At 34.9% G+C, this 18,068-nt stretch overlaps 1 protein-coding gene across 1 annotated transcript in view; it reads right to left on the reverse strand.

Moving 5' to 3' along the window:
* Positions 1 to 5,984: 5,984 nt before the first annotated feature.
* LOC145215031 (uncharacterized) overlaps positions 5,985 to 18,068 on the reverse strand; it is a 131,905-nt gene continuing 119,821 nt past the window's right edge. The window contains exons 39-61 of the mRNA XM_080083680.1: positions 17,589 to 17,678; positions 17,287 to 17,429; positions 16,824 to 16,923; positions 16,594 to 16,762; positions 16,349 to 16,467; positions 16,130 to 16,219; positions 15,838 to 15,968; positions 15,391 to 15,490; positions 15,161 to 15,329; positions 14,520 to 14,638; positions 13,627 to 13,716; positions 13,339 to 13,481; positions 12,841 to 12,993; positions 12,343 to 12,546; positions 11,510 to 11,716; positions 11,071 to 11,196; positions 10,815 to 10,952; positions 10,301 to 10,410; positions 9,574 to 9,781; positions 8,684 to 8,813; positions 8,074 to 8,249; positions 7,461 to 7,631; positions 5,985 to 6,965 (exon numbers count right to left, since the gene is read on the reverse strand). Coding sequence (XP_079939806.1) covers positions 6,789 to 6,965; positions 7,461 to 7,631; positions 8,074 to 8,249; positions 8,684 to 8,813; positions 9,574 to 9,781; positions 10,301 to 10,410; positions 10,815 to 10,952; positions 11,071 to 11,196; positions 11,510 to 11,716; positions 12,343 to 12,546; positions 12,841 to 12,993; positions 13,339 to 13,481; positions 13,627 to 13,716; positions 14,520 to 14,638; positions 15,161 to 15,329; positions 15,391 to 15,490; positions 15,838 to 15,968; positions 16,130 to 16,219; positions 16,349 to 16,467; positions 16,594 to 16,762; positions 16,824 to 16,923; positions 17,287 to 17,429; positions 17,589 to 17,678 — 3,263 coding nt within the window. The 3' untranslated portion in view covers positions 5,985 to 6,788. The remainder of the gene's footprint in view (positions 6,966 to 7,460; positions 7,632 to 8,073; positions 8,250 to 8,683; positions 8,814 to 9,573; positions 9,782 to 10,300; positions 10,411 to 10,814; positions 10,953 to 11,070; positions 11,197 to 11,509; positions 11,717 to 12,342; positions 12,547 to 12,840; positions 12,994 to 13,338; positions 13,482 to 13,626; positions 13,717 to 14,519; positions 14,639 to 15,160; positions 15,330 to 15,390; positions 15,491 to 15,837; positions 15,969 to 16,129; positions 16,220 to 16,348; positions 16,468 to 16,593; positions 16,763 to 16,823; positions 16,924 to 17,286; positions 17,430 to 17,588; positions 17,679 to 18,068) is intronic.

The following is an 18,068-nucleotide window of genomic DNA, read 5'->3' on the forward strand; positions in this document are numbered from 1 at the left end:
AACATTAGAACAAATCTATATTTTTTATCTATGAATTTTTTTTTGACAAAAATATCAATTGCTCTTTGGCACTGAAAAAAATTTTTTATTATTAGAACAAATATTTTTTTTATGTTTGGAATGTTTTATAAAAATATCAATTAAAATAAATTATATTTGAAAAATGTTGGTTGAAAAGTATATAGTTGGTAACAGGACACAATATAAAATCTTTTTTATTTATTCATCGGTCTGTTGTGACATTTTTATTCACATTAAAAAAACTAACTTAAAAAACATAAGAACCAAATAATACAAATGTTTTATTTAGTTAATTACATTGAAAAATAAAAAACCTAAAGACACATGAACTACATAATGCATTATTTAGTTTTAAAATATTATGCCTGGCAACAACAGTTTGTATCAAGACATGTGAACACTAAAAAATTACCTGGACATGTGGGGATTTCCCAGTTTAGGAACCAATCATAAACGTAATTCAAAGCTTTAGTGATTAGCGGCCGATATCCCTCGTAATAATTTACTTGTCCCGAAGTATTTAAGAGTAAAGCGAAAATTAAATCTGTTAGTTTGTTTTTCTGGCAACGAGTTTGTACCACATGTTTCATACGATCAAGAAATTGTTTTCCAATCCTAGTAAAAAATAGTTTTTTTTACATTTCAAACTTTATCACAAAACATTTCACTGCAACAACAATAAATTAATATAGGAACAACCATAACACAAAGATAAACTAGATTTGTTTAAATTTGCAGAAAACTTATTTATATTTGGACTTACCCACAAAAAGTTAAACATGCCTGGTATTAAACAGCCAAAGGATGCATTCTATTACTAATTATGCATGTATGTATATCAATCAAGTAGGCAAGTCATGGTATGAGCTAAATCATGTGTTTACCAAAATCTACTTTCAAAACTGTTAAACCTTTTTACTTACTCAAAACATTTTGTGAATACTATATTTAGCCTGTGAAGCAAATGCTATGTTTAACTTTCCAAGTATTAGTTTAACAAGTATTAGAATGCAATCTTTGTTCTAAACCAGGGGTCGGCAACCTTTTTTGTACTGCGGCCCGGTTTGAAACTGATTTTTTTATCACAGAGCGGTATTTAAAAACCACAAATGTTCAGCACTGAAAACTAATTACAGTTATTACAACTTTGAAACAACGTGAACCTTCAGAAATTTTTCTGCGGCCCGGTAACGAACCCCTCGCGGACTGGCACCGGGCCGCGGCCCAGTGGTTGCTGACCACTGTTTTAAACAACAGTTTAAAAACATTTTTTTTACCTGCAAAAGTCTGAATGGGTGGAAGCATTAACAACAACGTCTCTCAAAGCCTCCAGTGCCCAAACATAAACGTCTTTTACAGTTGAGTTGTCACAAGCAATCGTATAAACATCTGCAACTGTGTTGTTGTTTATAGCCGAAGTCAAATTTCCAGCCACAAGCGTATTGTTATCGAGCGCACACAAAAATCCCAAAAGTCTTGAACTTTGTTTGGAGTTGAATAAAACTTGGTCAAGTGAATTTAAAGTGGTCTGTGAATATGTTACATCCATTATTGCCATGTGAACGGTTTATCACATTTTTTTCTTAAAGTAAAGGTGTTTGTCCCACATTTTGTATTTTTACATAATTCTACAATTAATATTCTATAATTATAATTCTATAATTATAATACCATAAAAACCTGTATTTCTTTAATTTATTTATTAATTAATTTTGTAAAAAATATACAAGTATTTTTTTACTATTAGTCGAAGACGAATGAACCTTCCTATCGATGAAATTTCATCCAGGAACATCGGACATTGTTTGTTTATGCAGTTTGCCAAGAAGTTTTTCACACATGTCAACGAGCCCTTCAAGTTTTGTCTGCAACAATAAAATCATGGAAACAAATTAACAAACCCGATTAAATTTAAACTTCTAAATATTACCGGCATTGTGTTTCGTCTTTGTATGGAAATCCTGAAAACCACGGAACAGCGCATTCTAAACCTTTTGTTAAATTCCTTTCAACTGTGCATTTCGACAAAATCTGTAACTCTGTAAACAAAGCAGGCAGATCTTGTTAAAAAAGTTTGTTTTCCAGCAAATTGCCACAAAATAGTAGTTTGAAAACTAGAAGGGTGGCTTAGCACATATTGCCCTTGCATATACACTATAACCTATTTTAAAACATAAATATATTTCCTTTGCTTATTTTGTATTGGGTCCCATATTAGCCATCATCATTTATAACTTTATTAGTTTCTGCAGGCAAAAACTCATGGGTCCCCACACATGCAAAGTTGAAAATAATGCAATTCAAGAGATAACCATGAGAAAGTCGGGTGTTGTAAGGTAAAACACAGCGATCGGCACTGGGCTTAAATAATAATACTATGTAGAATACAAATTATAAAATTAGATTCACCCCAGATATTCTTTGAAGTATGTCCTATTTAACATTTTAAAAAACTGACCCATTTTAGGGGGCTAGTAGGGCAACTAATTGCGTTCGACACACAAACTAAAAAATATATAAAAACCATAATGACTCAATCAATAGTACTGCAAAATTTCAGCCCAATCCAAGATTGTTTAAAATTTTGAGCACTAGAAGTATTTTGAGCATAGTACACTTTGGGGAGTTGTGGGGTAAATGTTAGGACTACAGGGTTGAACACAACAATCAACACCTATAAATGGCATACTATACAAGAAATCCAAATTTCGGCCAATTCTGACAGTGTTCAAAAACTCACCCATTTTAGGAGGCTAGCGGCGTAAATACTGGGGTTATCGACAAAAACAAAGTGGGATGCACATCTACATAACTATATCTACCATCTGTGTAAATTTCAGCCAAATCCATCAAACATTTGATGGAAAAACGAGTCGGACAAACTTCGGGAGAAAAATACCCATTTTAGGGGGCTAGCGGGGTAAATACTGGGGTTATCAACAAAAACAAAGTGGGATGCACATCTATACATAACTATATCTACCATCTGTGCAAATTTCAGCCAAATCCATCAAACATTTGATGGAAAAACGAGTCGGACAAACTTTGGGTAAAAACACCCATTTTAGGGGGTTAGCGGGGTAAATACGGGGGGTTATCAACAAAAACAAAGTGGGATGCACATCTAAATAACTATATCTACCATCTATGTAAATTTCAGCCAAATCCATCAAACATTTGATGGAAAAACGAGTCGGACAAACTTCGAGGGGAAAATACCCATTTTAGGGGGCTAGCGGGGTAAATACTGGGGTTATCAACAAAAACAAAGTGGGATGCACATCTACATAACTATATCTACCATCTGTGTAAATTTCAGCCAAATCCATCAAACATTTGATGGAAAAACGAGTCGGACAAACTTCGGGAGAAAAATACCCGTTTTAGGGGGCTAGCGGGGTAAATACTGGGGTTATCAACAAAAACAAAGTGGGATGCACATCTATACATAACTATATCTACCATCTGTGCAAATTTCAGGCAAATCCATCAAACATTTGATGGAAAAACGAGTCGAACAAACTTCAGGGGTAAAATACCCATTTTAGGGGGTTAGCGGGGTAAATACGGGGGTTATCAACAAAAACAAAGTGGGATGCACATCTAAATAACTATATCTACCATCTGTGTAAATTTCAGCCAAATCCATCAAACATTTGATGGAAAAACGAGTCGGACAAACTTCGAGGGGAAAATACCCATTTTAGGGGGCTAGCGGGGTAAATACTGGGGTTATCAACAAAAACAAAGTGGGATGCACATCTATACATAACTATATCTACCATCTGTGCAAATTTCAGCCAAATCCATCAAACATTTGATGGAAAAACGAGTCGGACAAACTTCGAGGGGAAAATACCCATTTTAGGGGGCTAGCGGGGTAAATACTGGGGTTATCAACAAAAACAAAGTGGGATGCACATCTATACATAACTATATCTACCATCTGTGCAAATTTCAGCCAAATCCATCAAACATTTGATGGAAAAACGAGTCGGAAAAACTTCAGGGGTAAAATACCCATTTTAGGGGGTTAGCGGGGTAAATACTGGGATTATCAACAAAAACAAACTAGGATGCACATCTACATAACTATATCTACAATCTGTGCGAATTTCATCCAAATCCATCAAACATTTGATGGAAAAACGAGTCAAACTTTGGAAAGAAAAAAAAAAAGAAAAAAAAGAAAAGAAAAACAAAAACAAAAGAAAAAAACAAAAAACATTTCGAGTAAAATCAATATGTGTCCCCTTCAGGGAAGGGGACCCATAACAAGTCCATTAAAAATTCAAAACAAAAACTTTTCATAACAAAACACACGATGAGTAATAAATAAAGGAAAGACTTGCATTTATTGCCGACTGGGTAAAAAATGTCCCAAAATTATTACGATTTGGCGATAAATGCTCATAAAAAAAGCGAAATTACACAACAAGGTGAAAAATACATAAAATTGCAACACTCGATGATACTGGTTATATTTTTTAGCCCACCATTAGTGGATGGTGCAGGGCAATATGTGGGGCGTGTTGGTCGATTGCATCTTGGTGTTGAACACACCGTGGTTCCGTTGCACGTAAATCCCAGCACAAACTTATTGCACCAAGGTGGAGAACGACATCCCAGAAATTCAAAACGAACTGTAACGTAAAAAAACGCACAGTTTAACTAAGTTTATCACAATTAACACGAACTGATGATACGGTGTAGCTGCAAGCCTGCAATGCGTTTAATCATGATCCACCAATTGTGCCCTCCACTGCTTTGCTCCATAACGTATCAACCATTTTTTGTGTAGTAACCGATTTGTTCTTTTACCAACAAAATACACTAAACTCAAATATTGTTCGTTTCTACCTGTTTTTTGGTTGGTTGTTTTGATGACATTGTGTTTAAAGCATGTGACATTATTTCCAAAACAATGAGTCAAGGAAGGAAAGCTGAAATTTTCCGGTTCGTCAATTCCATTTATGCCCAGGTAACATTCAAGTGGCGGTGGTGTCGAAATCGGCTCAACAAAATTTCCGCTGCCTTAAAAAAACACAAAAACAATTCTTTGTAAGAAAATAATTTGAAAATCTATGTCAACTGCTACCTTCGAATTGCTGAGCTGTTGTTATTCCGAGGCAGAAAATCATAAAAAGAAAATAAACAATGCAACGACAATGCATTGTGACAATCACAAGTTAGTTTGTCAAAATGATCTGTAATAATGAAAAACTATTTGAATCTCTCCTGATAAAAGTATTCACAAGATCGGCGTTATAAACATGTAGTGCAGCATCACTATGTTCTGTTCTACCGTGGTTTAAAGTTCTTTTTTTAAGTTTTTTTTAGTTTCCTACCAAAACTGATCGAAAATGTTGGCGATTATTTTAACGTTCTTACCCACTCACTACTGACATGTAAAAGTTTAAAAGTTGAGAAGTTGTAATTTTTCTCCTGTGTTGTACAACACCTGTAATTGTTTATGACATCAAAATGTTTCTCTTGACAACAAAAATAATTTTATTTTTCAAACTAAGTTTACCTTTCTTAATTTCCTGAACTAAATTTAGAAGCAACATCAAAAGTTTAATAAACTTCTACGTCTGTGTATTTCGTTGTGTTAACCCTGCTCGGGTGATGACTCAAAAAGTGTTTGCTGGTCCTGAGTCATTTTGGGTTAGTTTCATACGTCGCGATTTAAAAAGCACTGCTTCTAGGAAATTTGGCTTTTCCATTTAATCAAGCTGTGTTAGATGCCAAACTCTTTGGTAGCCTAATGCTTTAACCTATGAGCCACGTTGGCAAGAAATAATACAAAAACACCACTAAATCGCAAACGTTTTTACAACTTGACTTGTTGGTCAGTTTTTGTAAAAATAGGTGTTGCCATAAAACAGGATGAACTCACTGAAATAATTTCACACAAACACTCAGAGATTTCATATATAAATTTCTATTTGAAACCAGCAAGATATGGAACCACGAAATAACACTCGGGTAAAGTGTGTGATGAAAATATGGAAACTAAACGAGCTTCAAATGTGACGACTTCAAAAAAACTTTTTGCTTCATACTGTGAAATTTTCACTTTAACCGTGTTAAAAAATGTGTGTAACAATTGAATGTGAAATTTTGACCAAAACCTATATTCTTTCGATTTGACGACGGAAAAAAAGTATTACAATTCCATCTTCGCTATTGTCACCTTGTTATTGTCCTGACAATGGAAACATTCTCCAATGAATAATAACTCTTATGACGTCACACTTTATTAAAGGTTGAAAGCAACAATCGTGAATTTCGTGTATAGCATATAATGGGTATGTACAAACAGAACAGTGGCAAAATAACTTGACAACAGGATAAAAATAGTTACACTGTTCACGGTTTCGAATAATCTGAGCAAAAATATCAGAGCCAGTATATTTGTGTAGAAAACATGACAAGTGCTATTGTCATCATCAGAAAATAGGATAAGAATAATTCTAAAACACTACATGGCTTGAAACATAGTGAATGGAATCTTCAAATGAGAGAGAACTTTTTTGCACAAGTAAATATGTACAATGCCGATGGTTTGATACAAATAAATAATTTTTCTCAGTTCAAAATTTTGTACGAGAGGAAAAGTAATGAACTTTAACAACAAATGTATTGAACTGAAATGTGTTTTTTATTTTTTCAATTCTTTGCTTTGTTTTCAACTGCATTGTTTCGACTCTTGTATACAACGTATATATACGTTCGTCCAATTGACGACATTTTCCGAATTTCTTTCAGACTCTCGTGTCTTTCCTCGTCTGACTTGCTTCACTTTCACTCGGGTTCGAGACGAGTCTTCGACCAGTTCCATTGGAGGTCGACTCAGTACGTGTGCGTTTAGCGCAAGGTCGTGTCCACATAGCGAATATTTCTTTTCTCATTACGGCAGAGGTGTAGAAGATAAAAACTCCCTGCAGGTGGAAAACCACATTAACAATATTCAAGTTCACAATGCACGACTATGAGACATAAGCAAAAAAACACAAAAAACAATCAAATATTTCGTGGTGTTACATTTTAAATCAGGGGCCGGCAACATTTTTTATCAATGAAAATGGATAAATTAGTTTATTACCCCGGTATACATGGGCAAAATGTTTTGAAGCATTTAACCTAAACAAATTATACGGCCTGGTAACGAACTCCTCGCGGACAGGCGGCTGCCGACCACTGTTTTGAATTATACACTTTTAATTTTTTTTTTTCACAACCAAGTCTGTGTGTCTTAATCACCTGACAATAGTTATTGCCAAAACGAAAAAAAAAACGATGGGAGAATATTACTTTTATTTTATTTTTACAATAACATTCAATATTAAGCTGTAGACAGTGCACAGTTTTTCCACCTATACATTTCATATTACATCACCAGTATTACTGTAAATCAGCAAATATTAAAATCTCACCAGGAACGCGTTGAATATTGTGAACAACCAACTGAGAGCGATGAGATATTTTTCATCGTCAGATAAAAGCATGAGAAACCCAATCACCCAAGTCAGACCGAATGTTACGGACATCGTAAATACCATTTTCATTTGTTGCACGAAATCTCTGCTTGCTGCACTGGACTGGACCTGTAGGAAAAAACGATTTTAATCGGGTTTAAAACGGATGAGATGAGCGTGTTTGCACAGATCTGAATCACAAGTTTGAAATTATTCCTTAACAGAAGCGTAAAAAAGTAACGAAATCACAATAGTTATTGTTACCACGATTTATGGCAAATTCCATCAATAGTTTTTGCAAAACAAATTTGTGACAAAAGCAAAGATTATCCCTTACTACAAAATCCACATTCTAAAATCAAGAAAAATATATGTGTCTTTCAGCTGGGATCAGCCCTGAAGCGTTCATGCAGACCAGACACCGCGTCGTGGGTTCGAATCCCACCGCATGTTGGATTTTTCTAGCCCATATGTTATGCGACCTGCTGAGTCGGTACAACGCCTTCAATAGGGATGTCTTACTATGATTGTCTTCAAACAATTTGATTTAGTTGCCCAATTTCCGACGTACCTTATTCTCCATCGTCCTGACATGTCTCACCACAAGCACGAGAACCACGATATTGTTGAGCAGAATCAAACCGACGATGAGTAGAAACCCGATGTAGAGGGAATAGTTGTGAACCCAACACATACTGTCTCTGCGGTAACTTGACGATTGTGGGTCGAGTTGAGGTGGGTCGTAATCTACAAATGAAAATAACTCCTGGTTCGAATGTTCCAACTTAATTTTCTTATTGATATCAGCCCTGGAGTATCTAAGTAGACTTTTAGACCAATGATAACAGCACAACAAATCACAGCACGCCAGACCTAGAAGCGGATATGAAAAACTATGACGAAGTAACCCAGATAAGCTGTGATAGGAATTGCATCCAATTTTCGGCCAACGCCTTGCACTAGGAAATGTTAACGAGAGTTTATACCATTTCCTAAAACAACCCTTTGCTAAAAAATGCTTCACACAAAATAGTGCTCAAACTTTTCATTGCTTGCCTTTACAAAAAGTTGGTTGTAAAAACTTAAATCTTGAAAAGCCAAGGATTTGTCCGTTAAACACGACTTTTGTTTCACAAACTTTCGTCTAAATGCCGTAATAAGACTAAAAAACAATTTCCTACCATAGTTTAGGTTGATTTTGTCGACATAACCAATGGTGATTCCAAGATTGAAAGCAACCACGATAAGAGGCAGAATGTAACCGACTACACAAGCCTTCAACACGTAGTGAGTTGAACCAACATTGAATACCTGAAGAAAAGACAAGATTTGTTAAAGTGTATCACTTTGTAACAATTCACGACTAGAAACAAAAAAGCACGGCTAGAACAATTCACGGCTAGAACAATTCACGGCTAGAACAAAATTCACGGCTAGAACAAAAATATATTTGTATATAACATGACATTTTGACACTTCTTATGTTTGCATCTCTTTAATTTACTTCTTTGCTGCATTGACGAAAAGTATCTGGGCATGTTTGTGAAAAACGCCAAATATTAATGGCGTCAAAATTTGTGAAAAATCCTTCACTCATTTTTAAGTCTTGCAGATTTGCTGAAGATACTTCCGCGTAAATGTAGAGCATTTTTACAGGTGAAATGCGGCGGGGTTGAAGCACACCAAACACCCTACATAGAACTCATCTCCGGCTTGTTGATAGTTTTAGTGCAATTGTGTTGCTTGTTTTCAATCACCACATAAACTTAACTTAACCCAACACATACAGAACGTTTCGTAAATCAGTGGCATTAGTTAGTTGTCACATATAAACATGCTAGTTGTAACATCAAGCATCATTAAAAAAACTGCATGTTGTAAAAAATACAGTTGGAAGGAAAACCTGAAATTCTTTCAAGAAAACCCAACTATTTATTTTATTTCCAAGCATTTAAGTTACGTACAACACCATAAACATAACTAAACAGCCACAAAACATTTCGAAAACCAAAGGCATTAAATAATTGTCACAATAAACATGATAGTTGTACATCAAGCATCAAACCCTTACCTTAACGATGGAAGTGTAGAGTTTGTTGCTGTAAACTGCAATCCACATCCATGCTACCAGGAAGAAATACTGAATAAGAGCTGCCACGCCCGTGCACCCCGCCCCTTTATCCACCAATGAGATTCCGACCAGGAATATGACGTAGGCAACGAGCAAGTTAAAGTTGACGTGAAGTTGGATTTGGACAAGCTCCTTCTTGCGAAATTCACTGGAAATGAAATGTAAAAAATATTGTGTTTGACGGATGAAAGATTTGTTAAAGTCCAGCATACTTCCAAACCATTACAACCTTGTTTTTAACTTTGCTGTGTTTTGTGATTGATAGATGAGGTTTACACTATAGGGATGGGCCGGGCCAGAACCCGATTACTCGGTACCGAGCATCGCTGTTTCAGATGTACAGACTGGCCCGAGCATTAAATTTACATATTTATACCCTACTAACATACATATGTGTTCGGTATAGGTCCAAGAACAAAAATGACTGTTTTTTTTATATTTTTATTGCGTTAGATGGTGGAAAACGCACATTTCTGGGGCCTGTACAGCTTAATACACCGCCGGTGACGTAAGGGACCTTGGAAAGCTAGCGTGGAATTGGGAATGTTTGTGACATCACAATTCATTAACGAGCAAAACAGAAACATTTGCAGTTTTAACCAATCCCTAGTTTACGCAGTGTTGAAATTAAATTTCCTGTTAGTGGCAACTATTACCAGAAACCAACCTGTTCAGCAGATACAGAATGATGGTGGCGGCCAGTGCAACAATAGAAACAATACAACCAACTTTACTGACGACCGACAAAGTAACGTCTGCTTGGACTTCAACACGAGACTAGACAAAAAATATTGTTACAGGTTATAAAAAGGAAAAAAAGTCGATTAAAAAGGGCAAGTCTAAATTTTTTCTTACAACACAAAGGAACTGTTGGACTTTTCCTATTTCTATAATTTTATGAACAATTCAATTTAATATGACTAACGTCAATGGGTAAAAGATAATTACATTCATACTGTGGGATCAGCCCCGAAGCGTCTATGTAGACCAGCGATTGCGGGTTCGAATCCCACAGCAGTCTCCAGCCGGTGCCTTGCCATATGTGAATGCTTGGGGGACCGGCTGATTCGGTATGACGCCTTTAATAGGCCTAGCGTCCTATGATTGATAGTTAATCAAGAAAATACAACATATTTTGATGTTTTGAACGATTAAAATACAAAGATTCAAAATCTGCTTACAACAAGCAAAGCAAAACTAGTGAGATGGTTGCATTTACACATCGGAGGTTTGGTTCTAGTGTCAAGTTTGCAACCCTTGTTTGACCACACGAGGTGCTGTGGATCCCAAAACACACATTGTTGTCGAACAACATCATCCTGATAAAAGAAAAACACAAATATTAATAGCTTCATGTAAAACGATTCAGTGAATTCAAGTTTAAAATGGGAGTGAAGGTCAAAAATAATAATTTTTTTTCAAAATCTTGAAACTTACCAATAAATTGTTTCTTTGATTTTTATTCTTTTCGCCGTGTTTTGTATTTTCATTTTTATGTTCCATTTCTACCGGCCTTTGTAGTTTTTGTGAGTTAACTCCTTTTCCAAGAATAGCAGAGATAACCTGCAAAATAAATTGATGTTACTTTCTAAAAATGATTTTGTTTTTATGACATCTTTGCCCACAAAGCCCATGTGGACAGAAACAAAGAATGGGAAATATGAATGGCCCAATTTGAAACCATTTAATTTTCAGATTTATTTTTAATTCACAACTTGGCATTTATTTTAATTTTAAATTTAAAAACCACACATAAAGTGTCAGAACGTAAAAAAATTCACTCAAATATTTTGGCTCGCGAAAGCACGAATGTCACAAACAAGACGTTTGTGGATGAAAACTCACTACTACTTTCCCATCCAAAACATTTTCTTACCCATTTTGCTTTTCCCTGTTTCGAAAACAAAGTGTCGTTTTCATAGAGAATGAACACGGTCCGCACGGTGGCGTTGTTTCCACTTCCCAGTGTTCGTTCAAGTGGAACAGTTATATTGATTGGTTGAACGAGTTCACCCGTAGTTGAACTGACTTTTGGTGGGGAGAAACTCACTTCTGTGTTGTCATTCAAACTAACATCAGCCACCTGCAAAAGTGTTTCAACTATTGTCAGACTGTTTTCTACAATCGACAAGACAAACAAAGTGGGATGCACATCTACATAACTATATCTACCATCTGTGTAAGTTTCATCCAAATCCATCAAACATTTGATGGAAAAACGAGTCGGACAAACTTTGAGCAAAACAAAAATCAAAGAAAAAAACAAACAAACAATTTGAGTAAAATCAATATGTGTCCCCTTCAGAAAAGGAGACCCATAATTATTTGGTTGAATGTTGATAGTTTGGCTTTTTACAGCAGGGATTTTACCACTTTTTGAAAATATTATTTATCTCATGGTTTAAATTTGATTTAATCTGAAAGTTTGTGCAGAGCAATTGTTTCCTTACTTTAAAAAATTCACACTAAAAAAAATTCTAACTTCAGAACATTTTACAATGATCTTGTAAAATTACAATGAAAACTATGAAATAAAAACAAAGTTTACAATGAAAACTCAAATAAGTTAAATAACAGCATGAATAGACAGAGCAAGTGACAATTGCTTGTCCATATTCAGTAATATAAATTACTACATCACAAACCAGGTTTTATACACTTAAGCCTAAGTTATTTAGCATTAAGTGAAATCCACAACATTGTTCCAACCTGGAGTGTGGTCTGTTTTGTTTTGATGGTCAGCGTAGTTTTGCCCATTTCACTGAGGTTCACTCGTAATGCTGCTTCGTTGATCGCAACCACTGCGTTGTAGCTGCTAGGTGGCGCTGTTGATCCACTTGATGTAGAAGCTTGGACGGAAATCGCTAAACTGTCAGAAATGTGAACAATCGAGCTGAGAGCAGATGCTGAAACCTGTTGAAGAAAAAAAATAATTTAAGCTCTAAAGCAGTGGTTCTCAACCTTTTAAGTTTGCGGACCGGTGGACTTTCAAAATCAACCCAAAATGTAATCACGACAAAAATTTGCAATTCAAAAGAAGTACGAAAAGTTCAATTCAATAGATGTTAAACGCGGTTCTAATGAAGTTTAGGCATTGACTTCCACACGATTTATCTTTTCTGCTGAAGAAAAATCTTTGTTTGATAAGTTTTTCCTACAAAATTTCACTGCTAGATTTTTTGATCCCAGTTCAAATCCAGGCCTGACCTGTACAGATGGCTGCTTGACAGCTTGAGTGACGGTTGTGAGTGTTTTGAGACTTTGCTCAACATCGGTTGAATTAAGTGAGTTTGGGGAGGATGTGAAAAGTTGGAGATCGACAAGAGTTTGAGTGACTTCTTCTGTTGTTGCCAACGGTTTCTACTCAATAATACTCAGTTTTAAAGGCTATTTTTGTACAATACACAAATTAAACACTGTGTTTGAAATAAACTTTTGTTAGCAACTACTTTTTCATATAAATATTGATGCTTTATAATATGGTGTAGCTGCACCATATTCTGCCATTATCCACCAATAGGTCCGAAATTTTTTTGCGCTACATAGGGTTTTTTCTGGTTTGGTGATTGTTTTAGTGGAATTGTGTCGCTATGTTGTCTTTCACCAAGCGAAATAAACTCAACTGATCTCCTACTTAAGTCCAAATCAAGTTTAGGTGAATGGGTTTTTACTTTTTTTAATTCACAAAGATTTTTTGAGTTTTACCTGCTGACTGAAGTTAATGTTGCATGAAGAATTTTTCAAAGTGTTATCGTCAAATACGGCAACAAAATAGTTTCCTCCTCCTCTTAGATTTAAGAAATCTGTTTGTGTTTTTGCCACACAGTCGACAGAAGCTTTCGAAAAACCTAATAACAGAACATTATGTGAAATTTGGTATTATTACTTGTGATTTTGAAAAGATATTTATGTAGTAGCAAGAACATTGGTATAAAAAGACACATTTGCTTGAAGTTGAATAAAATTTGCAAACACTTGACTTGACTAACCCACCTTTTTCACACACTTGGTTGGAAAAAGCTGTATCTCCAACTGTGGTTGTGTTGAAAGTGAAGCCATTTATGGTGGTTGCAAAACACGGCCCTACAATAAGTGTTTGTCACTAAATATAATTGATGTCTTATTTGAAGTCACAGTGCTTATTGTGGTATATAATTTTTTTGGTAAGCACTTAATGTAAAGCGTCAGGTACTGGGATACCGTTGATACACAAAAATAACAATCAAAATGAAACGCGCTTATGACGTCATAGCCACAATCCCCCATTATTTGTTTAAGCCAGTTACCACTGATGCGGTTTAAACCATCTACATGTTTGAATATTTTTTAGTGATTTTTTTAAATAAAATAATAGTATTTAGAAGTAAAACAAGAACAAATCAAAAAGATAGTCGCTGTCGTATATTAACACGCAAATTGTAGGCCTTTGGGTGTGACATTATACATTTTTTTATTTTGAACAATATATTTCCGCATGAATGCGTGGCAAATATATAAGGATTTGATCTGCACTTAATTGTGTCCTATGTCGGTTCTTTGGCTAAAATCCGAATTCCTATTGCTACCCAATGTGGAGCTAATTCAGTAAAATTGCACATAAAATTTTGTGCATTTGGCTTCATAAAAATAACTTACCATCTGTTGCAATACATTTACCTCTAGCTTGCTACAGCGAATAACATAAGGACGGCGTCTTTTAACTTACATAATTGACAATTTCTGCTCAATAACTAATTTAAGAGTTTAACTAGGCTCAAAACACCATTTTTGGAGTTTTGCGCCAAACGTTGATTTCTCCTTGACAACGGTAACCCAGTACCTGCCGCTTTACATTAAGTGCTTACCAATTTTGTTTTAAAAATCAACAAAACTTGATTGGTTAAAACCTGCAAGTGGTTGACCAATCAGATCCGAGATTGGGTTTTGAATTATGTATTCCTGATAACTTTCCAGTAGAAGATTGAAGTTTACCGCTGGATTTGTCGCGTTTGTTTCAACGATGTAACTGCAACAATAAGATAAGGCTTATAATCCTCAGTGAATGTAAAATTACAGTTACAGATTGAATATTACATGAAAGTATGAACTGCAAAGTAATGGATGGAATTTGTTTTTATACTGTTTAAAAACTTTTAGTCAAGGAAAAGTGACAACATTTAAATGAGTGGTCCCAATTAATGTTGGCAGAATAAATATGTTATGTTTAAGATAACAAATGATCTAGTAAGTTGCCTGGCAAAAGGCAATGCAATGATGAGCAAAACTGAATTACAAGTTTTACTGCATTTAATTGAAGGTTTTGTAATAAGTGAAAAGTTTAGCCTTTTAAGAATACAAAATGAAAGGTAAAAAACAATCACAAATGATGGCATGAGTGCCGAAACGTTTGAACAATAAAGCATGTCGCTTTTTACGTCTATTTGGGCCGGTATTTTCACCATTAAAAAAGAAAGTGTTGTTGAATGGTGACAACCACATCAAATAGAAATCAAATAAATGATGTATTTTTTTGATCGAAGTAACATACTTAAAATGTGGAAAGAATGACAAAAACTGTCTGATGGTGACGTTGACCACGTTATTTGTCTTGAAACGAAAAGCCGATAGGAGTAGAGCAGCGATCTCCGAATGGGTTTTTGTCGGGTTCAACTTGATTTGTTGGGAAAATGGAAACTTGTACAAACGGCTCTTTGGCACTAAACACATATTTTTAACATAAGAACAAAAAAATTATGTATGGAAAGTTTTAAAAAATACTTTGCTCAACATCAGTTGAATTGAGTGAGTTTGGGGAGGATGTAAAAAGTTGGAGGTCGTCGAGAGTTTGTGTGACCTCTTCTGTGGTTGCCAACGGTTTCTGCTCAATAATACTCAGTTTTAAAGACAATTTTTGTACAATACACACATTAAACACTGTGTTTGTAATAAACTATAGTTAGCAACTACTTTTTGTACAAACCCTAACGCCATATAATACGGTGTAGCTGCAGCGCTTTGAGTCATGATCTACAAATTACAAACTTTACTATTTTGTGCACCACTTCAACGTTGAGCAGCTATTTCCGGCTTGGTGATTGTTTTAGTGCAATTGTGTTGCTATGTTGTCTTTCACCAAGTGAAATAAACTCAACTCTTACTTACGACTAAATCAAGTTTACATCAGTTGGTTTTAGCTGTTTTTTGTTTCACAAAGATTTTTTTTACCTGTTGGCCAAAGTTAATGTTGCATGAGGAATTTTTCAAAGTGCTATCGTCAAATACGGCAACAAAATGGTTTTCTCCAAAGAAATCCGTTTGTATTTTTGCCATACAGTCAACAGAAGCTTTTGAAAAGCCTAAAAACAAAAAAATATGTAATATTTGGTATTATTACTTCTAATGTTGAAAAAATAAAACAAATTTATTTATGTTGTTGCAAATACAGAATAGTTAAGAACTTTGGTGGAAAAACACATGTGCTTGAAGTTAGTGTAATTTGCAAACAATTAATACTCACCTTTTTCACAAACTTGGTTGGAAAAAGCTGTACTTCCAACTGTGGTTGTGTTAAAAGTGAAGCCATTTATGGTGGTTTTGAAACACGGCCCTGTAAAAAAAGTTTGTCACTAAATACTAAATGTCACTAATAATTGATGTTTTGCAATTTAAAGCCACAGTGCTTATTTGTGGGTAAAAAAATATTTTAAAAAATCAGCAAAACATGATTGGTTAAAACCTGCAAGGGGTTGACCAATCAGATCCGAGATAGGATTTTGAATTATGTATTCCTGATAACTTTCCAGTAGAAGATTGAAGTTTACCGCAGGATTTGTCGCGTTTGTTTCAACAATGTAACTGCAACAAGAAGATGAGGCTTATAATCCTCAGTGAATGTAAAATTACAGTTACAGATTGAATGGTGACAACCACATAAAATAGAAATCAAATAAATGATGTATTTTTTTGATCGAAGTAACATACTTAAAATGTGGAAAGAATGACAAAAACTGTCTGATGGTGACGTTAACCACGTTATTTGTCTTGAAACGAAAAGCCGATAGGAGTAGAGCAGCGATCTCCGAATGGGTTTTTGTCAGGTTCAACTTGATTTGTTGGGAAAATGGAAACTTGTACACATGGCTCTTTGTCACTAAACACATATTTTTAACATAAGAACAAAAAAATTATGTATGGAAAGTTTTAAAAAATACTTTGCTGAACATAAGTTGAATTGAGTGAGTTTGGGGAGGATGTGAAAAGTTGGAGGTCGTCGAGAGTTTGAGTGATCTCTTCTGTGGTTGCCAACGGTTTCTGCTCAATAATACTCTGTATCAAAGACTATTTTTGTACAATACACAAATTAAACACTGTGTTTGTAATAAACTATAGTTAGCAATTACTTTTTCATACAAATCCTAATGCTTTGTAATACGGTGTAGCTGCAGCGCTTTTAGTAGTGATCTACAAACTGCAAACTTCACTATTTTGCGCTCCATAACGCCTCAACATTGCGCAGCTATTTACAGCTTGGTGATTGTTCAGTGCAATTGTGTCGCTATATGTTCTTTCACCAAGCGAATAAAAATTCAACTCAACTCTTACTCCGGTCCAAATCAAGTTTAGGTGAATTGGTTTTTATTTTTTTTTGTTTTACAAAGATCTTTTGAGTTTTACCTGCTGACTGAAGTTAATGTTGCATGAAGAGTTTTTCAAAGTGCTATCGTCAAATACGGCAACAAAATAGTTTTCTCCTCCTCTTAGATTTAAGAAATCTGTTTGTATTTTTGCCACACAGTCAACAGAAGCTTTCGAAAAGCCTAAAAACAAAAAATATGTAATATTTTGGCATTATTACTTGTTGAAAAAGTGAAACATATGTATGTTGTTGCAAATACAGAATAGTTAAGAATTTTGGTGGAAAAACACATGTGCTTGAAGTTAGGGTAATTTGCAAACAATTGATTTGACTAACTCACCTTTTTTACAAACTTGGTTGGAAAAAGCTGTACTTCCAACTGTGGTTGTGTTAAAAGTGAAGCCATTTATGGTGGTTGCAAAACACGGACCTGTAAAAAGCGCATGTCACTAAAACACCTGAAGAGTGGTCTTGGTAAAATACTTGTGTTATATTGTAATGTCATTATGGTTTTTAAAAAACATTTAAAAAAAATCTGCAAAACATGATTGGTTAAAACCTGCAAGTGGTTGACCAATCAGATCTGAGATTGGATTTTGAATTATGTATTCCTGATAGCTTTCCAGTAGAAGATTGAAGTTTACCGCTGGATTTGTCGCATTTGTGTCAACGATGTAACTGCAACAATAAGATAAGGCTTATAATCATCAGTGAATGTGAAATTACAGTTACACTACAAATTGGTTATTACATGAAAGTATGAACTGCAAAGTAATGGATGTAATTTGTTTTGATACCGTTTAAAAACTTTCAGTCAAGG

The sequence above is a fragment of the Phallusia mammillata genome, chromosome 2 (assembly GCF_965637545.1).
Source record: "Phallusia mammillata chromosome 2, kaPhaMamm4.hap1.1, whole genome shotgun sequence".
NCBI lineage: Eukaryota > Metazoa > Chordata > Ascidiacea > Phlebobranchia > Ascidiidae > Phallusia > Phallusia mammillata.